Here is a 23,651-nt window from a genome sequence, read left to right on the forward strand (position 1 = left end):
CATAGTCCCAAATGTAGTCTAAACTCGCAAAGTCAATTAAGCAATTACAACAGCATGTATATGGATATTCAGGACTAAAAAAGATGCATGCAAGCTCATGATATACCGTCATGGACATTGATTAGAAAAGCTTAAATCAATTCATCAACAAGTACCAATGGATTTTCATTGCGATCAGGTTCATTGCATATGATAGAATAAAGCCTACAGAGCATACTTTTTTAGTTTAGGCATACTCACACGAGAAAGTGCGTACAGTTTTCCAGAAACCAGCGAATAAATGAGTGGGGCAATGTAACTGTTAGTCTTATGCGCTAGTACACTTTCATAATATCAACTTGTTACTGTAGTGAGCTTTTTAAAGTGAAAATACAAATGGAAAATTTTTTCACTTTAATCTTCTAGCTCTCACCCCCATTTCTATGGGTCCTTCCTTCCTGTGGTCAGTGCTTCAGATTTGCATATGGGGCAGACATTCCTAACGAGCAGCCACTTCTTTAAGCAATCCGCATGATACTCATGCCCACAATCAAGAAGTCCTATATTCTCTTGGTTCTTGTATTCATCCTGCAAATTCATAAGAACCCATATTTTTAGTAGGAAAATGGATTAATTGTAACCTAAAGACTAATCCAATATTCTGAATTGCTTTAAGTTGTACGTGATAATGTCAGGAAACATGGTAGCAATATGAGCAGATACAATTTAAACTTAAACTCTCAGTTGACAGTAGGTTATAAGGTACCTGACATATAACGCATAAATCAGCTTCCTGATCCTCACAAATTGCCTCTTCCAAATTGTTAATGGTAGCGAATGATTCATAAGTTTTTGTCCTTAATTGACTTGTGATCATTTCCTTTGACAACCCAGTGCTTACATTGCCAATCTGTTCCCCCAATGCCAGAAGCTCCTGAGGGAATCAAAAATTTCCAGTTCAGAGGTTTTTTATAGAGGTCTACAAAAATCAAGGAGAACAACACGATCAATTTTTCAAACCTATGAAGGACTATCGCCATGCAATTCTCCTTGTTTCAATTATCTACACCAATATACTTTTCCTGGTTAAGGATTATTCGTAATTAGAAGTCCTGAGCGTACCTCATAAGACACATGCTCTTCAACATCCAACCGTGTGTCTCTGTTATGGTCCATCCGGTTCACCACCTGATAGAATTCTGGCAGATCTATCACAGCAGTTTCCTACACATTAACCAGAACAGTTTATCCAACTTATCTAAACAAGTAACATGAATGGTCACTTACATAAATATATATACTTGCATTCCAAATAAAAAACCACCACTTATTTTCAGATGAAAAAAAGTGAAATAAGAAGGGCACAATAGAAGAGAATACTACATCAGCCCGCAGAACTCTCAAGTGTGGCAAGCTACGTTGTCTAAGAGTTGCCTCAGGCACAAATCCCCTTATGTGAGGACGATATATCCGAAGTCCAGTTGATCGAACAGATACAGGATGCCTATGACCCATCTCCAAACTGTTATGAGCAGAACGCAGAGTGCTGTGCGAAGGATTTGTAGGAATTCTATATGAAGCTGCAGCCACTTGGGGGTGAGAATTAATATTCTGGCCTCTCACTCCTTGCATTGGCAGGTTTGGATGATGATGATAGTGGTGCCGGTGGTTGATGGGAGGAGGACGCGGAAAACTAGGAGAACTGCTGCTGCCAGCTGTTTCATGGTATCTCTGCATGCCAATGCTCCGGGTATCCATAGAACCTCCATTGACATTGCTGCCTGTGACGACTGTGAAAAAAAAAAGGTATCTAATTAGTGGAAAATAGCTTAGTAACCATAACATAGGCTCCATTTTCCGCAACAGAGATCTTCTCAGAAAACAGACACTTTAGAGTTATCTTTGAATGGTAACAACCATGCTTATCAGAATAGGATTGACTAATCTACACGAAACCAATAGAACTGCTTTCACAATTTTTAGGGGAGAGACAAAATCGACAAAACAAATTCAAAAGCTTTCTGCTAATTCTATCAGGTAAACCTAAAAATAGCTTGTTGCAGATCAATAAGAAATATGAGCTTCCTGACATTAAATTACTTCCATTGGTAAACCTGAGAACTAGGAAGGAGAAATGAATTAGGGAATAAATGATTTACCATGCACGTAAGGTGTTGCAGAAGCCTGGTTCCAGGACGAAGTACCCCTATCGCCAGGATGACTGCTCAACTGTTGGTCCAACGAGAGAGTACCAGCCGGTTGAATATACTGAACCGTATTGTTGTCTTGAATCAATTGAGTATGATCATGGAACCTAAGAAAATCCATCCCAGTAAAGCCTGATCTGTTCCTCAAACTACTTGGATGTCCTACTCTTATGATTGATGGAAAACGAGGCCCTCTATACACAGGCAGGGCAAAAGGTGCAGAATCAATCACAACAACTCCTTCAGGATGCCTATTATTTGAGGGGGCAACTGAAGAACTAAAGCTTGACGAGGAATTACCACGTTGGAAACTACCAGAAATTCCTTCAGAATATTTTCTCTCGCGTGGAACCCTGACATCATCCCTGAAGTGAGAGTTCCTTCCATGCTCATCTGCAGAACCTCCAATGACTCCATAATTGCTGGAAGATGACAACTGACTGGAGGCCCCAAATGAAGGCGTCATGTCGGAAGACTCGGAACAACAAAAGTTGGTTGCAGGTGCAACACTTAGATTATGATGATGCTGAATTTCATTGAACTGCGTCATCCCATGGTTTATGACATTGTCACAGTGGTCTAGTACAACTTGGGCGTCGACATTAGCTGCGTTATCTGAAGCTGATGCCATTGTTCTGACATTAGGTTGTGTAAAGGATGGGTTCTCAGGACGGATATAATTCTGGCCATGTCGACCCGATTCAAAATCAGTCATCTGATTAGTACATAGCTTAGTTCTTTGCCCCATGTTCTATACCTGCTGTCAAGCCACAATACTTACAAAAATTAGTCTGGTCAGGGGAATAATATACCATAATAACAACTATAACATTGATAAATATGTACGGTTTCAACGCAGAACAAAAAAACTCGTGTTTTTATTTAACTTATGAGGGGATGGAGCATATGACAACCTAAATTTCCGCAAGCATGTTATAGCTTCCGGTAAAGCATTCCAAGTTCTACACCAATAATATGGTACAAGGAACTCAATCTACAAGGACGCTACCATGTTAGATCCCTATTTCAACTCCATATTCCTTGCTTGTTTCGGGATTTCATTTGAAGAGTCATAGATAATAATAAAAATGCCCCTCAAGGTACATCCTGACATTGGATGAAAAGGAAGAGGAAAAAATCCCGGGAAGAGAGAGACAAAAATCCCAGGAAGAGGAGAAAAATCAGAGGCTTTGAGAGAGAGAGAGAGAGAGAGAGTTCTGCAGACGAGTCTACAATGGCATCAAGAACACCCAACGGTGTATAAGCAACAACTAAAAAAAGACACGATTCTGAAGTATCTCGTCAAAATCAATATGAGGAGCATCCATAAAGATCTTGCTCTCTTTAGTACTCTGAAACCGATCCTAAATCCTTTACTTTATCCTCTACAATCTACCAACCCCATGATGAGTGCATGAATAAACTTTGGTAAATCTTTGACGAACAAGAAAAAGAAGAAATCTTTTACACTGTATCAAACTAAACAAGCGAATACCCAGAAGAAAAATTTACCGATAACAAAAGTATTCCCTCGCTTTCAACCAACCAATACCGAAGAGAGATGAAAACCAAGAAAGCTGAGCGGCCGTGCGCCGGTGCGTTTTATTTTTACTTTTCGATACCTCTACGTCGGTGCTGGAAGCTAATGGCTGAGACGATCACAGAAGCTAGGTGCTTTGCTTTTCCTAGACAACTATGACGATGTTGATCTGATGGGGGTGAGCGGGCCGCGGCATGTGTTTATATACTGCAACAAAACGCATGCAGAGAAGGTTTCCTGTCGATTTCGGGTTTCGTGGAGCGAAAGTATTACCGTTTGAGTGCGGGTTTTCTCTTTATAATTTCCAATTAAAAACAAAAAACAAAAAGCCTTCATTCGTAGGATTGAGATCTTGATTCTTACCGGACCAAATCCCATGACTTTTCGAGAATCGCATGGACGTTTGGGTTACGTAGGTCACTGTTCCATTTATTTATGAGAGACAAAGGTAAACTTAAATGGAGCAGATACCATGAGAGACTAGACGATCATAAATTTCAGCTTAAAACCGGGTTTACGTTATTCATGTTGCGCGTATTGTAAAAGCGCGTAAATAAGTTGAGTTCCAACAAATAAAAGTGAGTAGATATTTCTGTGTAAAATACAAGTTGAGTTTAACTTCTCACTCGATTATATTTTATTCTTTTCTCGAATAATTTATTTATTCAATTTAGATGTTAAGATGAGTTTAGTTTTTTTTATAAATAATAATAAATTTTGTAAAGTCCATTTAATACAAGTTTATATATATTTAGATATTAATATGAGTTTAGATGTATTTATAGAAAGTTGAAAAAAATTATGAATCTCGCGTGTAAATAGGTGTTGAGTTAAAAAAGATTACAGGTCTCAAGTATAAAGAGATTTTGAATTAATATGAATTTAGTGATTTGGAAATTAGATATTTAGATGTTAGACTTAAGTTTAAATCATCTCAGTTTAGTTCAAGTTTTAAATAGAGTTATTTGTTTAGATCAATATTTTAAATTTTGTTATGGTGAAAATTACAATTTAAGTATTGGAATCGAATATTTCAATATTAATTTATTTTTGTGTACTATTTTGCTAATAGCTATATATATATATATATATATATTTATATATAAACTGATAATTAATTGAAGAAATACATATATGTATATGTGTGGAAGAATTTAATATTTTTAAAAGAGTGTTATTTACACCACACGAACCATATGTCATGTGTTGATTTGTAATATTAAAATTTTAAAATTTATCTTTTAAATTAAATTATGTAATGTAAATGGTGTATAGTATAAAAGCTTTCAAATAAAATTATTCTTTCTAAAATAAATATACGTTGAAAACATTAAAAAAAATAGAGATATTAGTGTCAAAATATAATGTTAAAAGAATATAAACTTTATATAAAATAAATTAAAGAAAAAAAAGAGCGGGCAAATTATTAAAAATAATGAGATTATAAAAAAGATAATGATGAGATATTTAAAGTTAGAGACAAAATTAAAATCATATAAATCTCTTTTAAATTTGAAAATTACATGAATACTATTGACATTTGAAATTTATAAAAAGGTAATCAAAACTCAAGAAAATTATAAAATTGTTGTTAAAATAGTATGGAACAAAACATAGTTTGGAATTGGCTGAAACATACCGAAATTGGCCAAAATAAGACAGTATCTAGAACAAAATAGAATGAGAATAAGGTTGAAAGTCTATCGGTTTGGACCGGACCGGACCAATAGTTTTATTGGTCATTTTTGGGATGTGGTTTTTTTTTTAACTGGACTGAATCCAAAACCAACCAAATGTATGCATATTTTTCAAATATTTTTTTATATATAATATATTATTTTATATAGTAATTGTATAAATTAATTATATGATTTTCATCTAAAAGATCATTAGCATTGACTATATATATAATGAAATTATTTAATATTCATTAAATATATATAAAATATTAAAGAGATCACTTAATTTTAATTTTACTAATTTAATTAATTTTTGTATTAATTTATTTGTAAAAAAAGAGGAAAAAGAATTAATGGATCGAATCAAACCAAATGAAATGACAAGACCAATAGTTAACAGTTCAGTTCGACAAAAATGATACATCAAAATTTTCGATTTGTGATCCCTTCTGGACCGAACCGATTACATCCTTAAATGAAAATATATAATATATCGAGCACTGCACTAAACCAAAAAGTCCAACTATTTCATCCAAAACATAACGGAATTTAAAACTATGGTATAGATGCGACAATTTGTTTGTTTCCTTTCAAAAGGGGAAAAAAAAAGCAAGAATGATATCAATAATGGAGTGAGGATCTTTAAAGCTTTCAAATCTCTCACATTTACAACCGCATATTTTCTATAGGTTATAGAAAATTTCATAAGCAGGGGATAAGTTTAGAGTCCAATTCTAATTAAAAATGAGTTCGAAAAAGTACTCATAATTTCTACATTATGTATTTGTTTTTATTTTTTATTTTTTTATTTTTTAAATAAGTGTGTAATGTAAAAATATGAGTAAAATAATTGATTAAAACGGGAGAGAATAATTATAAATTTTCCTTTTATTATTTGAAGAAAAGAAAGTAAATAATTCGATTAAAACGGGAAACAATAATTAATTATAAAGTTTCCTTTTATTATTTGAAGAAAAGAAAGTAGAGGAATACAGAAATTCGCAATAATGGCGAATGTGACATTATAAAAAGCCTAACAAATTAGTAGGGGTAGAACTGCGTGCAAGAGCTTCCACCCAAACACAGCGAAAAACCACCTCGCCCTCTCTCTCTCTCTCTCTCCGTTTTCTGCTTCAAAGATGGGCAGAGGAAAGTTCAAGGGCAAGCCCACCGGTCACCGCAACTTCTCGACTCGCGAAGAAATGAGTAACCCTTCTCTCTCTCTCTATTTATAATAATATGCTATATGTAGGGTTTTAGTTCTGCTCAATAGCATCGGATTCACCAAAATATCCTCTTTTTTATTTTTTTATTTTTTTTTACACCATTGAGTTTGGCTTAAATTATTGTCATTTTCTGTTCTCTGATTTTAGATTTATGGTAAATAAACTTCGTCTGCTTGCACGGTATATGGATTTGTACGATGTTATTTGTAATTTTTGGGAGACTCATTAATTTCATAGAAAAACGAAAGATTTTTAAAGAATTTGGTGGGAGTTGGTCGTATTAATGTTGATTTAGTCGAATCCGTTAGAAATTTGACCAACCTCGGAAACGAAAATAAAATTTTAAGGCAGTTGCGATCATCTTATTTGGAAGATTTTGTATTGTTGACCCGGCCTGTCCTTGGGTGTAAGTTTTGAAACTTGGTTCAGTAATTATCCAAAGTTTTGAGCTTGAAATTAGAAATTGTAGTGAACCATTGAATTACAAAACAATGGTTAATTGTGGGGCCGTTGTTTCTTAAGTGGTTTGGAATTTGTGAATGTTCATTACAGTTTAATGAGTGATTTTAGTGTAAGGTGCTTTTTAACATGCTTTTATTTTATTAGTTAGAGTTTGATGAAGTTCATTTATTTGATTTGACACATGTAATGAGCTGACTCTATGTGTTGCAGTTGCTGGTAGCTCTTCTCGCCCACGAACTTTTAAGAAGGTATGTATTTTATTAATTAGCCCAGCCAAATAAAGGTGATTTACTTCTTGGTTCATGTCATTCTACACTATTTGATGCACTCGGATTAGTCTCTGTGTTGAAACTTTACAGGAATGTGTGCTTCTTGACTTCATTATGTTTCCAAATTTCCAAGAACAAAAACTACCAGCAGAACTAAAATTTTCTTGTGTCAAGTCAATAGCTACTTTGCTGTTTAGAACTCAAATCATCTCCGGGACTTTTTATAGTTTCCGTCATGAGTTACACTGATGCTTTGCTTTTTAGAATTCAATTAAATGTTTGTAGCTGTTCACATGGGGCAAATTGCATGAATGTAAAAATATGATAAAACCGAGAAAAGAATCAAGAATGAAGTTCTGCAAATACAAACTAGGTTTGTTAGGGATTTATAAAGAAGGGCAATAACAGTCATCATTGATGTTTTGTTTAGCTTATTTCCTCGCCTTTTATGGTTCATTTGGACATTTGTATCCCCCCTCTAAGGAACAGTTTAGGAGGGCAATTCAATGGTATATGAGAATCCATTGTCCTGGTATAAACATTGCACTTATAGCTGGTGACAGGGTCTCAAAGAAGATATTTCCCCAAAACTAGCTTATCTTTTTTATCTATTTTTTAGGCATATAGGAGGAGTGGAGGGAAACAGGTATATGTTCTTATACAGCCCAGAATCATTTAAGTGTATTCTTGCTGGTAAGGAGTGTCCAAGCCTTGATTTTTTCAAAAATCTATTTCAAGAATATGGCAGATCCTATATCGTAAAACAAATATTGTTTCTCCTTTGACCCATGCCTGTAGCATATCCCAAGATTATGGACTAGTTGTGTTTGGTAATTGACTGTGTGGCCGACGGTGAACTTTGGGCTGTATTTGATTACTAGTGGGTGCCCCCCTCCCCTCCTCCCCTCCCGTAAGAAAAAGAGAGCTGAAACTAAAAAATAAAATAAAATTAGGCTAATCTGTGATTTGTTGGCTTTTGTTCTTTCTTTTTGCTACATGTTCAGAATCGTTAGTGCTGATTGTAACTTGAATTAAGCAATGGATTACGCTAATACCTGCCTTCTCTCTCTCTCTCTCTCTCTCTCTCTCTCTCTCTCTCTCTCTCTCTCTCTCTCTCTCTCTCTCTCTCTCTCTCTCTCTCTCTCTCTATATATATATATATATATATATATGTATGTATGTATGTATGTATATTTAAATTCCTTGAATTACCCGAGGTACACTTGTGGGAAACTTCTTGTCGAGGACCTATGCACCCTTAGGATTAGTCGGGATACTATTCCTAGACACCCGGTGCCAATCAAAAAAATTATTATATATTTAAATTGTTGTGCTTACGTTACAAAGAATTGATTTCTTTGGTACTCTTAGGAAGAAGTCGAAGAAGAGGTAGAAGAGTCTGAAGAGGAAGTAGAAGAAGAAGATGAAGAACCTGAGGTCAGTTCACTCTTTGGTGCTTCAGTTTTATATCTGTATGACTTTCTAGCTTCCAAATTATTTCTTGTTGAGCCTCTACCAAATTTTGGCAGAAGCGGAAAGGCACCCAAGGTCTAATTGAGATTGAAAATCCCAATTTGGTGAAAGCAAAGAATGTGAAGGCTGGAAATGTTGATGTAAGTTTGGCAAATTTATTTCTTGTTTGCTGCTTCAGTGGCTTGTTTGCAGCTTAATGATTTGAGTAATCTATATCCATGTTGCAGCTGGAGAAAACGACTGAACTCTCAAGGCGTGAAAGGTCAGTATGTGTTCTTGACTTCTCGTTTACTGGAAGACTTGAGTCCCACTGCATTAAATGCATATGGGTACTGCTTGATTTGGGAAACATAAATCATAATTTAGTAGAATTTACACTGCATTGCAATTTTACCTCTTAAGAGCACAATTTTGCAATACTCCAGGATGCTCACCAACCAAGCATGATTGATATATGAATGCTTTACTACAATCATGCTTGTTCTTTTTGGCATGTGATTGAGATTTGAAATATTTTTTGCTTTCATATTTGAAAGACTTGAGTCCAACTGCATTAAATACACTCAAGAGTATTGCAATTTTACCTCTCAAGAGCACAATTTTGCAATACTCCAGTATGTTCACCAGCCAATCATGATTGATGTATGAATGCTTTACTACAATCATGCTTGTTCTTTTTGGCATGTGATTCTGATTTGAAATATCTGTTACTTTCATATTTGGTTGGTGAACATACTGGACTCTTTAATGTTAATACTATATCACTTTTGAACTCTATATGTTTTAAGGCATCGATATTCTGTAGTTATTATTGTTGCATCTTTCTCTGACATTTATATACTGGGGCTTGTGATTATTGCACTTCAATTACTTTTGTGTCTTAACCTAGTAAGGAACTGCTTTAGGTAACAAACAACTTCTCTCATTGACTCAATTTCCATATATTTATTTACAGAGAAGAGATAGAAAAACAAAAAGCACATGAGCGATACATGAGGCTGCAGGAACAAGGAAAAACAGAACAAGCAAAAAAAGATTTAGGTAATTCATTTGAAAGTGAAAGGTCTTTAGCTTTTTTATTTTCTGTGGATTGAATTATCTTGGGCGTGGTATATACCAATCGACTTCACTTTAATATATGCAAGGACTGGACTACTCTTGATGTATTCTTGCATTAAAAAAAAATTATATTCTTTATCTTTCCTTTGTGATATGCCGTTCAACTTCTTTTGGTGGTTAATTTAGTATAAAGTGTGCATAAAACAAGGGAAACATATTTAAAGAATCATTGAATCTCGAGATCTGGAATCCTTGACAACCAAACAGGCCTTTAATGGCTTTCTCTTATCAAGATGTTACGCGATTGGGTTTAGCATCCTGCTTCCTGATCTATACCACCTGGCCTTATGCTTTGCCATCTTCATGAACCTTTGAAAATGTTACTTTTCTTCATGAACGTTGTTGTTTCACTAAAATTGTTATTGCAGAACGCTTAGCCATGATACGGCAACAAAGAGCGGAGGCTGCTAAGAAACGAGAAGAAGAAAAGGCTGGTATGATTCTAGTAATCCCTAACTGTGTGCCTTTGCTCTCTGAGCAGCCCTCTTATTGCTACACAATTCCCGATGCTTCCGCTCCATGGTCTTCCCTCATTTGGGTTAAAGCATTACAATGGAGCAGGAACAGGATGCCAATGGTTTCTTGTTTGGTTTTCTTGGTGCTTCTCTTTTCTACTTTCCCCGGGATAAAAAGATTGATTGTTACTTATTTATTCTTGTCAGCCAAGGAACAGAAAAAAGCGGAGGCCCGCAAGTGAAAGATTCAGAAGACGCCAACTAGATAAATCTTGGTTGTTTATCTCAATATTTAACTCTTCTACCTGTACTCTCATGCTATTAAATTTCCATAAATAGTGAAGCATTTTATCTTGCATCCGTCCGGAAAATGTCAAGAAAAATTGTAACAGCCGTTGTCCTGTCATGGAGGAAAACTTGGTGTTGACTGTTGACGCTTATTATTCTGGTAGATGGTTGGTTTTCTCTTTTATGAACTTGTACATATCTTCGTCATTTTCATTCTGAGCTCTTTTGGCTACAAAACGGCTTGCAAAGTGATTGGTGGTTGTGATCTTAGGCTTACTAGTCCAATCCTATCCCTTCCCTGAACCCCCACCACCAAACCCCAAAAAAAAGTATTTTTCAGCTAACCTGATGCTTATTGCAGTTGGAATCAATTGTTCTAGCCTGCATAAGGTTTGCTCTGTGTGTGTGTGTGTGTCTCTCTCTCTCTCTCTCGATTAGCTGAACTAGATAGCCACTTTAAGCTTTCCTGTGATTTTAATAAATACTAAAAGGATGAGAGAGGGCGACGTTCGTCGATCCTTCGGATTTCTTCCTTTAAAGAAATTGAACTCTTGGAAAGAAATGGTTGGTGGGAGAGGTAGCCCCCAAAACTGACGAAGCCACCTCATTTGGTTTGGTTGGTTTCAAGTTTCAACTTTGAGGGTAAAAGATCAGAACCTGATTCGACCCAATTGTTCAAGCAATTCACAAGCGGACGAATGAAGGAAGATACCTTTGATAATATGCCTTGTTCATCTCAGTTCGGCGGCTAGGTGCAAAAGGGCTACATAAAACAGACTTCCATTGAAGTTATTCTTTAGATTGTATATTAAGTTGGGAACTCAATCAACAGCCCAGTTTCTCACGAAACCCAGTTATGATAATTTAGTTGTCAGCCGATCGTTATTGTAATTTGTCGATGATGCAAAAATGGGAGAGAATCAGAGCACATTGATGCATGTGGATGAGAATAAGGAACCAGTGGGCCCAACTCAATGAAGTGTTTTTGCGGCTAAAAGAGAAGTGAGGAGAGGACGGACCCACATGAATATTTTAGCAATCTTATAAAACTTAACATTTGCTGAGAAGAATATACTTTGGCATTTATACCCCCAATGTTTTGGTCAACTACTTTCTACACTTTTATTCTCTTTTTATTGATGGATATTATATATTTTATTGTATACATTTGATTATCTTTTACAGTTAACATAAAAACACAAATTATCTTTTACACCTAATACCCAATGCTTTTGTTTTTATGCAATTATGCCTATCTTGATTAATAAAATAAAAATTATTCTTACTAATTTATTAAATAAAAATTGTATATATATTTATTTTTACATATTTTTTTATATATTTTACTAATGGTTAGATATTAATAAAATATATAAAAAATGATTATATATAATATTTTTATTTTTTAAAAATATTAACAACTTAAAAGGTTGTAACAGTAGTCGTACAAAAAGGTAATTTGATAAAAATGTACCTCTCATGAGTCATAACTCAGAAGTTGCTTTTTATCGTAATGCGATCAGAATATTGTAAGGTGTTGGTAACCTTGTGGGGCCGATTAAAAGGAAAATCTGTGGAGATTTTCCACTTTGTACTCAAGATTATCCCTCTCTCCCTTTTTTTTTTTTTTTTTAAATAAATTTTTATAATCCACACTGTGATCACTTTTATGGTGAGCTTTGATGACAAGATTTGGATTGGGATCATGTATTAAAATTGGGATTGAAACTTTCCAAATAAGATTTTAAGCTTTTTAAAATTGTGATTATTTAAAATCTACATCTAAATCTAAATTTTTATATCCAAACACAATCTTAGTTAATTTATAACCATTCCTCTCTTTATTTCGATAAAATAAAAAAAAATTATAGTTATAATCGTAAATGTACAAGTGTTGTATAATCATTTAAAGAAATAAATAAATATAAAATTTATGTGAAAAAAATTAATTTTTTAATAATAAATCTTACTATTTTTTAAAATAACTATACAATACTTATAGACTACACGACTGTATATAATATTATTTCTAAATTAGACAAAACTCTAGACATATGTCGTACACATTATATTTCTTAGGTGCAATATCTAAAATGCTTTGATTTTGAATATAGATCTTTCAAGAAATAATTTTACCCCGTACCCATATACCCTTAATTATGAATGTATGAAAGTGATTGTGGGTCATTCACTATGTAGGATGGTGATCCTCAAGCCAGTTAACCAATCCTTCTGAATCGGTTTTGTCTCCGATCCACAGTTTCTTGTCAATATCCTCCTAAGGCTGTTTGCTGTTGTTGCACTGTTTTAACATTTCCATTCAACTTGCTCTTCACATGGCAGATTTTGGGAAGATGCATTGCAAAAGAAGTTAAAACTCTTTAAAATATCAGCCACTGTTTGTCTGAAACTTCTCAGATTCCGATCATTCACTGTCAGTCTGTCACTGCATTTACCATCTATCTGCAACGCAGCGCATGCCTATCTACAGACCCAACTTTTTATTACTGAACTCCTATCCTATGCAAATGCAGACCCAACTGTTCTTGATTGCACGTAAACAACGCTTGGTAGAGAGTAGAGAATAGAGGATTAGATTAGGATTAGGTAATTTTAGGTGTCTTGGTTTTAGTTATATATTATTTATTTATAGGCATAATTGATTTTTTAATGTATATAATCATTTTTTCTTCCTTTTCTAGCCTTCTGGTCTCTAATATTTACATATATATATAATAATTAATATATGTAGACGGTGGACGTGACCCGCTTTCTCCATTGTTGCGCTATAAAAAATACGAACCGCTTCTCTCATCGAAGTTTCTCTCTCTCTCTCTCCCCGAGATCAAGCTTTATTATCTCCTTCCCGAACCTTTCGTTAATCCTCTCTGCATCTGTCTGAAGATTGTCTCTTTTCTCTCGGCGAGATCGTGGATCGCCTTCTCTACGATCACAAGTGAGTATTTTATGCTGGGAATTCTTATCCTCTCTTCAAAGTTCAACGTGATCGGTAATAAAATAACAGTAAAATCTTTTTTTTCTCTTTTATTTTTTCTTCTTGAAATTTCCGTATAGGGTTCAATATTATATGTTTGGTTACCTGGAAACCGAGGAAAGATGATGAAAGGAAAGGAATTTTTTAAGTGATGATAATTTTCTTCTGGGTGTACAAGAGTTGGGATAAAAATCGTATAAACAGCCCATACTCTTCGATGTATTTTTTGTTTTTTAAATTTCGGCATGATCGTTAACAAAATAACGCTGAAATCTTTAATATTATTCTTCAACTTTCCATAATGGGTTTCATTATCCATTTTTATGTTTACCTGGAAAACTCGGGAAAGAAGAAGTGTGAAAGAAATTTGTTTGCATCTGGTGATAAATCTCCTTCTGGGTATCAAAGAATTCGGTAAAAATATTATCGACAATTCGTGCTCTTTTATGTTTTTGTGTGTGTGTGTGTGTTTTCTTTTTAAATATTTCGAGCATGATCGTACTCTTCTTTTTTTTTTTCAAAAAACATAAAAGAAAAGGCCTTGGCTTTCTTATCCTCTGGTTTGATTACCCGGAAACTGGGGAAAGAGAAGGAAATTTTTGACTATTTTCTTCTGGGTATCCAAGAAACTGGTAAAAACCGTAACTTCTATTAAAAAAAAAAAAATGTTAAAAACCGTATCAAGATTTTTTTTTAATGTTTTACCATGGTCGAGCTCGTATTTTCCCTGCAATGAGACGGGTTACTTTTTGTTTTCCCCATTAGGCAAAAATCTGCTTGCAATTAAAAGTCAGGGTCTTTATTGGTTGAATTCAAATATAAATATTTTAGATGTTCTAACAAATGTAAGTCCCTCTCTATGGGGTCATGATGGTAGAAAGAGAGCGGGTGGTCATGCAGTCTTTGTTTGATAAAATTGTTGGGCGTTTTATGCAAGTGAGGTTTTCATCATTTGGCGAGAGCGCCATTCTCTTAGTTGTTTACAGTGAAGGTTGCGCTATTCATTGTTAATTTGTTATAGTGGAGAGAGAGAGAGAGAGAGAGAGAGAGAGAGAGAGAGAGAGAGAGAGAGAGAGGGGAGAAATGGAAAATTAGATCCTAGAATTTGGGTTTCTAGAAATACTAGCTGAAGGAGCGATATAAAAGTTTTTAAATAGGAGTCTCGAGGTGGTATCTAGAGAGACCATGTTTAAGAGTAGAAATTATTGACATGCATAGATTATTCTCATATTGATCGGGAGGTCTCTGAGCTTACCTTATAGATTTTGGAGGAGATAATGCAGATCTAGTTTTATTAAAATTGAGGCTCAGTAACTGTAGTGGGACCGTTGTGGCATTTTAGACTGAAGTGCTGTAGAATCTCTATTCCTCTATCTCAATGCTTCTGGTTCTTTTTCCCCTTGTTGGGGTTTTATAACTGGAAAAAGATCATTCCAATTCTAGAACATCAATTTAGGAACTTTGCACACCTTGTGGGAGCACTCTTTCTTTTGCGACTTGTTGAATGAAATCCTGAAAGAAGGAATATGGAGCCAAAATAGGGATAGTGCATGGTAGTGGCCTTGTAGGTTGAGTTCCTCACTTCCCTGCTCCATATCTTTGGTGTAGAATCTGCGATGCTTCAGAGGAAGCTATGGTTAAACATAAGGGAAATCTAATCTCATATCACATATTCTAGTTTTGAAGGTCTTTTAAATTTCTTTGCTGGGTGATGGGGATGTGTAGTCAATCACCTGACAAGTTGAATAGCAGCACATAAACATTTTTATATCTTGAATCGGTGCCTATTCACCAATATTTATGGTTATTGCTTTTGCATATATTGTGGAGCATCATTCTCCTGACTTGACTGATTTTTGTCGGTATTGTGGGCCTGTGGCTTGAAAGCAGGTAATTCAAGATGGGGCAGAGAAATATACTATGCCCTAATCAGATGATTGGTCTTGAACCAGATCGGAATGGCCAGAATTATCTCCATCCTGATCCTTGCATCCTTTTCGGGGCCAATACAAACTTTGCACAACCCAATATTCGGAATATGGTATCATCTTCAGGGAGCCTAGCTAATGTTGACCTCCAATATTCAGTAGAGCACTGCAACAATCCCATGATCTATGGGATGCCGCAGTACAATGGAATGCAGCGTCATCCTAATCTCGATTTAGCTGTTGCACCTGCAGGCAACTTTTATTATTCTTACATGACACCATCATCTGGTGGTGGGGCATTGCCTGCTCCCCAAAGCCATGGGGCCTCTGGTCAGTTGCCATCTTCTAGCAGTTATGGAGTCATTGGAATATCTGCAGATGAGCATGGAAGCAACGGACACTTTACGGATGACATCAGGGGTCCATGCAAGAGAAAATATGCTGAAGGAATTCCGGGGAGTTTTCAACATAATGTTGCCTCATCAAGCGCTAGTTCTTCAGCTTCCCCTTTGAATACAAGGCATCCAGATGGGGTTGCTGTGATGGATGTTACCTCTTTTGACCTGTCTCTGCACAGAGGGGCTGGTACTCCATCACTCATGGAAGTAGGACCGCAGAGTAGTTTGAGGAACAGATCAGGTGCTACTGGGATGGATTCTCTTATGATGCATGAACATAATCATTTGGTTCGAGGAAATTATATGGGACAGCCTTTTCAACCAGCGGGTGCTCTCTGGTTGGATCAACAGTTGAGCAGTACGTCTGGTGATGGAGGTACCTGGAACCAGCCTCCTGCAATGCCTTATGTGCACGGTTAATCACTCTTTCTTCAAGTCATTTCTCCTTTTCAGAGCTCCATTTGTACGAGCGGTAGTAATTTTATGTCAGAAAACTCATGTTTCTTGTTGGTTTGCAACAAGCTATTTGTGGGTTTACATGATGGATTTAGCAATTTAAAAATCAATACTATCAAGTTATAGATTTTGTCCTGTTCTGTATCTTTAATTTATTTTAGGATGTTAAAGCAGTTCCAGATCTTCGTATGGATCTAATGAAACCTATTCTGATAAGCATGGTTGTTTCTATTCGACCCCATGCTTCCATATCTCTGTCATGACAAATGAAGCCTAATTATATTGCTCGACATTTTGTACTAAGATACCTGTCTCCTCATTCCTCTTAGGGAGCAATGCCAATGGAGGTTCTATGGAGACTCGCAGCGTGGGTGTGCCAGGATATCATGATGCAGCTACCAACAGAACTCCCCCTAGTTTCCAGCATCCTCCTCCCGTCAATCACCGCCACCACAGCCATCACCATCCAAGCCCGCCAATGATAGGAGTGAGGGGCCCGAATATTAACTTTCAACCTCAAGTAGCTGCACCTGTATATAGAGGTTCTACAAATTCTTCTCGCAGCACTCTGAATCCTGCTCAGAACAGTTTTGAGATGGATCTTAGGCATCTGGGATCTGTTCTACCGACTGGGCTTCGGATATACCGTCCTCACAGAGGGGGATTTGTGTCAGAGGCAAACCTTAGACATCACAACATGCCACACCTGAGAGTTCTGCAGGCTGAAGTATTATTCTTTACTAATTTTTGTTCTTTCTCTATTTTAATTGAAATAAGCGGATGGTCTTTTATTTGGAACGAACCATATAATATTTGTGACTATTCATGTTACTTGTTTATACAAACTGGCTTAACTCTTGGCTTGATATGTGTAGGAAACTGCCATACTAGATATGCCAAACTTTTATGAGGTGGGGAATTCGATGGACCATCACAGAGACATGAGGCTGGATATAGAGCACATGTCTTATGAGGTTAGCAAAGGATGTTTAGTTTGGTATAGCTCTTGCTAGGAAATGAGTACGCTTTATAGATAATGGAATTTGGGAATTTGGAAAAGTTGTAATGATTAGATTAGATAAGATGAGTTGAAATCAACTTTCAATCCAAACGGGGAAGAAAATATTACTGCTTTGATTTTGAATTTGTATAAAGTTCAGAGACCTCTTAAGAACTTTTTTTTTAACTTGGCATTTTTAATTTCCTCAGGACCTTCTTGCTTTGGGGGAACAGATTGGGAATGTGAGCACCGGGTTGTCAGAGGAAACTGTCACAAGTCAATTAAGGACAAAAACCTATGCATCATCTGCTTCTGTTATAAATCTGGAGGAGGCACCTTCTGGGGATCAGGAAGTTGATTCTTGCATTATATGCCAGGTACCTTACAACATGCTGTTTAGTAATATAAAAATTGAATTGTATTTTGCTCATATTTCGATGAGGTATCCTGGCCTTGTTACTCAATTCAAATATGTTTCAGAATATTTTATTGTTTTTGACTTTATCATTGAAAACCCATATTCCTCGGTAACATATGGGTTGATTTTGCAGGATGAATATAAGAACCAAGAGAAAATTGGTATTCTTGATTGTGGGCATGAATATCATGCGGGTTGCTTGAAGAAGTGGCTGCTCCTGAAGAATGTCTGCCCCATCTGCAAATCCGAAGCACTGACCACAGGAAGGAAGGATGTATAGAGATGGGACAAAAATTGGAAGATCAAGAGAAAACTTCTTCCATTTTGCCTTTTCACTTTAAAGCTAATTATGTTAGCAAGTTTATATTTTGTACATGTACCTTAGGATATATATGACTAACGGCTGTATTATCCGACTCATTTATTTGTTGGCTCATGAGAACAACGGGTCTCGCGCCTTAAACAAAAACTGTACAGACTTCTCATGCTGCTCTGTATACTCTATTCTATCACATTCTTGTTCTTTCATGTGTTGATATATAAAGGCATGCTGATATATTGTTACTTATAAAACAAAACTAATATAGGCTTTTGCTATCAATGTCTTATACTTGCAGTTATATCTGTTTGTACGTAGAGTGCACACGACTATGCAAGGACAAAGTTGCTTTCCTTTCTCTCTTATAAAATGATGAAATCTTCACCACTTTGATACGTATGGTTTCCTTGTTCTTGAGATTGTTTATATTGAAGTTTGAGAAAGTGATGAGATCCATTGAAATGTTGTTTAGAGAGAGCTTTTTGTGAGAGGTTCATTGAAATGGACAAACTTGTCTTTGATACGCCAATCTCTCGACCCTCCTTGTCTGAGTCCGAAGTACACCAACAGATTGAGGAGAATGAAGGGTGCAAGTCTACCTTGAATGATGGATTCTCCAACAGTTTCCGTCACTGCAAGCACCTGCAACACCGCTTCAACTAGTGTTACACTATTCTCGAGCTTGTGACAGGCATGTTTGGACAGCTAAAGAATTCTCGTAATTATTAAAACTTTTTGTAATTTTATTTCTAAATATCACTCATATAAATTTTTAATACTGTTGGATAGTGAGTTAAAATAAGATAAAAGTTAAAATTTAAATAAAATACTGTTAGAATATTATTTTTTTAATCTATTTTAGAATTTGAAAAAGTTGAATTGTTTATTATATATTATATAGAAATCTGAAAAAATTATAAGGATAAGATGATATTAAATAAGATACTTATTGTATCCAAACTAGGCTGTGTTTTAAAAAAATATATTTAAATTTTCAATATTTTCATCTAATCACTATCTAATTATCATTTAAAGATAAATGATATTTACAGTTGTGAAGTGCGCAAGCGCTTTTAAAAAAGTGAGTAAATACATGATCCACATGAAAAAATATATATTTTTTTAATAGTGAATCTCATTTTTTTTTCAAAACGATTATGGGGTGTTTGTGCACTCCACAATTATATGTAGTATTATTCTTATTCAAATACAAAAAACAATACAACTTGTTAATGCCTATAAATAGTGCAACAGTTCGGAATGGGAGAAAGATCCGTTCACAGTCTGTTGAGGTTGTTTGAGTCTCAATCGGTGATATATGGAGCCTCCAATGGTGGTCTGTGCAGCTGTATGGTGTCCGTGCATACATCTATACGTCAGTGAATAATAATAAAATGTAGAGGAAATAAATAGAATGAGACACATGGATTTACCTAATTCGATAATGGGCCTACATCCACGAGAGTTCAGGGAATGAGAGAATCCACTATAATATGCTTGTTTACAATCTCTCATAATCTCTCGACCTCACTGTACAATAGAAATCTGAGTCCTATCATTTGGTTTCCATCCTCTCGCTTGAGTCTTTATGGTGAGGTTGAAGAATGTGAAGTCAATAAGAAGCCTAGCCAAAAGTTCATGAAGTTGTATTTGTTTGTGTCTTTTATCTCTTGCCCATCTTTGTTTTATGTCACATTTGTTTGCTTTATGTCATGTCATCCATTTTCTCTCTTGATACTTTGTCCTCCCTCATCCCTTTGTCTTATTCTTTACTCTTTTTTTTCCCTCTAGATAAGTTATCTCTCACCGTAGGGTTGGGCTTAAGAAATATTATGAGCTTATTATATTTTATCCCTTATACAATTTTTATAAATTTTAAAACAAAACATAAAAACCTATACAACTTTAACAAATTTCAAAATAAAAATTATATTCGAATAATCTTTTAACTTTATTACTTTTAATTTAACTTTTTATCTCGTTTTCTAAAGCCTAAAAAAGCATTTCGCTTGTACCATTTCATAATTATTTACAAATTTTTTAAAATAAACATTTCTTAAATCTTTTAACAAATTGTCAGAATTTTAAAATTAAAATATATATATATATATATATAAAATATATTTTATAGTGTTTGCTTATCATTTAAACATGTCCAAAAAATTTTACTTGCTAACTATAATTTTATATGTTTTTTTTTTCTTAAATCATCAACAGAAACTCCAAGAATTTAAAAGCCAAACATAACTCCATCGGCTCGTAATCTTTTAAAAGGAACCCAAGTTATTCTCTTGTAAAAATAGCTCTTTTTCTTTCCTTAAAAAAATAAAAAATAAAATAAGAGAACTCTTTTCTCGATGCGTCTCAGGTCGCTGTTGGCGTATGGACATGTGGCGCCGTAGGATAGTGATATGTACTACGACATGTGATTTCAAACAAAATTAATCTGTTTTTTTATCTGTTTATATTATATTTTAAAATTATAATTTTATTATTATTAAAGTGTAATATTGATATTTTTTAATATATTTATATTTTTATTATTGAGACTGAAGTTCTAGACTTATAGTTATATTTATTATTATAGGATCTGTAATATTTGTTTTACAATATGTTAAAATTTAAAAAATACTGATTTTCTTTTTTTTTTATAATTAGTCTTATTTCTTTTTTAAAAAATAATATGGCTACTAATAAATTTATATTTTAATATATACTTGAAATTATGTTAATTAGGTCTAATGACTTATGCGTGTTAATTTAACCTTTTACATAAAATAAATTTAAATGAATCGTGTCGTGTTGACTTATTTTTAATTAATTATTAAGATGATTAAAATAGATGACACAACACGACTAATTATCTAACTAATTCTAATTAGAAGTTAAAAATTTGACATGTTTAACTTAATGAATTGGGTTCGGATTGATTATACAGTCAGATGTTTGTAACTTGCAAAACACAATTCGTATACACGAATTGGAAAATGATACCATGCCCCCTAAGTTTGTTCCCTCAATTTGACCGCTCATGTATTTTGTTTTATTTAATGGTTAAAAAAGTGATTATTAGTATATTAACTTTTTCTTTTAAATTTTTTAAAATTATTTAAAAGAGAAAAAGTATAATTTATATTAATAAAAACTATATACAATCACTTTTATATACTTATTATATATAATTTATTTAAAAAATAATAATTGTATATAACAAAACCTATTAGTCACATGCCTAATGGACAAACTTGGATGGAATCCTATCACTAATTTCACTAACCCTCACACGAATTACCACCTATGTGGTCAAACCGTGCATTAGATAAGAATAATGATAGGGTTACTATCTCACTATTATCTATTTATTGCTCTTTTTGTATTTGATTTGATTTTTTATTTTACTTAATGATTAAAAGCTCTCTCTCTCCGTGCAAAAACATATTCTAAGCTACGCTCGTTTAGCTACGCTTACGTTCCTTTTGTTCCCTTGATTAGGTTCGGTTTGGTAATAAATAATTTTGAGATCAAAATTTTGAATTTTAAAATGAAATATTAAAATATTATATTTTAATGTATTATTGTTTTGAGATTTAAAAAAATTAAGAAAAAATTGAATTATTTATTATATTTTGTATAGGAATTTAGAAAAGTTATAATGATAAGATAATAATTTTAAATTTGAGATGAGAATTTTTATGTGCCAAACCGAATCTCTTCTTTTTCATTTTATTTTTTTGCTGTTGTGGAAATATTTAATCTTTCGATTTGGTTGCCAATAAAGAGAAGAAAAATTATTGAACTTCTGATTATTTGTTTTGGTTCTTGTGGGAGAAAAAGGTATCATTTACTAGAGTTTCCTGCTTCTTGGATGATCAATACTGTAAATCAAATAAAGTTAGGGACTTTTGTTTGTATTTATACTAGTTTACTTGTCAAGATAATTTGAACTTTAGATCTCGAGGGAGCATATCATAAAGACTAGATTCTGCTTGACCATTGAAATTTTTTAAATGAGAATTTTAAGTTTTAAGATTAAATATTAAAATATTATATTTTAATATTATTATTATTTTAAAATTTGAAAAAATTAAGAAAAAATTGAATTGTTTATTATATTTTGTATAAAGATTTGAAAAAGTTATAACAATGATATGTGAATTTTGTGTTTGAGATAAGAAATCTTGATGGCCAAACCGAACCTAAGATCTTTACCACTTGAGGTAACTCCCAGGGGTTCATTGGAGTTATTTGTAGCTGATATAAATAATAAATAATTGTGAGAGATACGATTATGTGACAATTTGACATATTCCATTTCACTTCTGGTTCTGAAGTATGTAGTTGTAATTCATTGGAGTTATTTTTAACTTAGAGTACTAGCATTGGCTTTATCAAAAATCAATGCATCTTCAAATTTTGATGAATTTATTTAAAATGAACATACATTGAATTCATCAAAGAGATATTTGGAAAGTTTTGAACTACATTAATTGTTGTTCTTTTTTCAAATTTGAAAGTTTATTATTCCACATTTAAACTAATATTTTATTCTAATTTTAATAGGCAATAGTTTTATTTTATTTTATTTTAAATTAGTTGGAAATTAATTATTTAAGTACTAAATTATACTATTAATGTCCATATGGTTAGTATAATTACAAAATATGAAAAAAAATTAAAAATATTATTATTAAAAAAATAATATTATATTATTATTTTGATGAATCTAATGGTTAATTAATGTGGAATTATAGATATGAAAGTTTTAGATTTATAAAAAATATGTATTTTTAATTAAAATTTAAAGGTGAATTTGATGAGTCTTTCATGAAGTCATAATTGCTGGTTCTGATCTTAAGCAGAGCAAACCGGGAAGTATGTAGTCGTACGTTGTGCTCGTATCTTGTATTGAGTCTACATTGTTGGCGAGGATGTTCTATTCCTGATTTCCACATACGATGTATTGCATGTATATGGTCTAATATTTGTAAATGACATCGATAAATATGAGCATTGCAATTTAAAGACAGACTAGACAAGAAGTTACCTTTTGAGGGCAACTCGTTTTCTTCTGGCTCTCTGGGTGCGTTCTGATGATGGCTTAGCAACGGAAGGAGGGATTGCCTCACAAAAGTTATTCTCGTACTATCACTTTTACGATATTGCAATGATATCAGATTTTGAAAGTTATCATCTTAATAATTTCTCATAATTTATTTATTTATTTATTTTTTATTCCTCACCTATTTTTCATTTATATCAACAATCAATCTTAATGAAAAATTGTGTTTTAAATTGGAAGACTTGACAATTGTGTTTTTATCGATGTAAAAATTAGGAATAGAATTACTACAATTGATATTTACGAATGCAAAGCAATATAATTGTTTCCAGTTATACCCTTTATCTATAAACGATATAAATTGATGGGATTTAATATGAT

The 23,651-nt window shown here is 33.7% G+C and overlaps 3 protein-coding genes across 7 annotated transcripts; 2 read left to right on the forward strand and 1 right to left on the reverse strand.

Moving 5' to 3' along the window:
• Window positions 1-140: 140 nt before the first annotated feature.
• LOC122280902 (probable E3 ubiquitin-protein ligase ZFP1) lies at window positions 141-3,974 on the reverse strand. Of its 2 annotated transcripts, none has more exons than XM_043092023.1 (6): window positions 3,699-3,974; window positions 2,139-2,946; window positions 1,363-1,769; window positions 1,102-1,203; window positions 746-913; window positions 141-567 (listed from the first exon to the last, which is right to left on the reverse strand). In XM_043092023.1, exons 2-6 carry the CDS (start codon window positions 2,932-2,934, stop codon window positions 421-423), a joined length of 1,620 nt encoding a protein of 539 aa, XP_042947957.1. In that variant the 5' UTR covers window positions 2,935-2,946; window positions 3,699-3,974; the 3' UTR covers window positions 141-420. The 2 variants fall into 2 exon arrangements, with proteins under 2 accessions (XP_042947957.1, XP_042947956.1); XM_043092022.1 differs by having other exon boundaries at window positions 2,139-2,943; window positions 3,699-3,973.
• A 2,466-nt stretch (window positions 3,975-6,440) lies between these two features.
• LOC122282071 (28 kDa heat- and acid-stable phosphoprotein-like) lies at window positions 6,441-10,881 on the forward strand. Its single transcript, XM_043094000.1, has 8 exons — window positions 6,441-6,611; window positions 7,304-7,341; window positions 8,734-8,799; window positions 8,892-8,975; window positions 9,063-9,097; window positions 9,791-9,876; window positions 10,323-10,388; window positions 10,617-10,881. Exons 1-8 carry the CDS (start codon window positions 6,545-6,547, stop codon window positions 10,649-10,651), a joined length of 477 nt encoding a protein of 158 aa, XP_042949934.1. The 5' UTR covers window positions 6,441-6,544; the 3' UTR covers window positions 10,652-10,881.
• A 2,578-nt stretch (window positions 10,882-13,459) lies between these two features.
• LOC122281585 (probable E3 ubiquitin-protein ligase ZFP1) lies at window positions 13,460-18,420 on the forward strand. 4 transcript variants are annotated; one of them, XM_043093205.1, is made up of 6 exons: window positions 13,460-13,653; window positions 15,580-16,433; window positions 16,804-17,201; window positions 17,350-17,448; window positions 17,684-17,851; window positions 18,026-18,420. In XM_043093205.1, the coding sequence occupies exons 2-6, from the start codon at window positions 15,593-15,595 to the stop codon at window positions 18,170-18,172; spliced, it is 1,653 nt and encodes a 550-aa protein (XP_042949139.1). In that variant the 5' UTR covers window positions 13,460-13,653; window positions 15,580-15,592; the 3' UTR covers window positions 18,173-18,420. The 4 variants fall into 4 exon arrangements, with proteins under 4 accessions (XP_042949139.1, XP_042949141.1, XP_042949137.1 ...); XM_043093207.1 differs by having other exon boundaries at window positions 15,583-16,394; XM_043093203.1 differs by having other exon boundaries at window positions 13,461-13,653; window positions 15,583-16,433.
• The last annotated feature ends 5,231 nt before the right edge of the window (window positions 18,421-23,651 follow it).

Source organism: Carya illinoinensis, chromosome 11 (assembly GCF_018687715.1).
Source record: "Carya illinoinensis cultivar Pawnee chromosome 11, C.illinoinensisPawnee_v1, whole genome shotgun sequence".
Taxonomy (NCBI): Eukaryota; Viridiplantae; Streptophyta; class Magnoliopsida; order Fagales; family Juglandaceae; genus Carya; species Carya illinoinensis.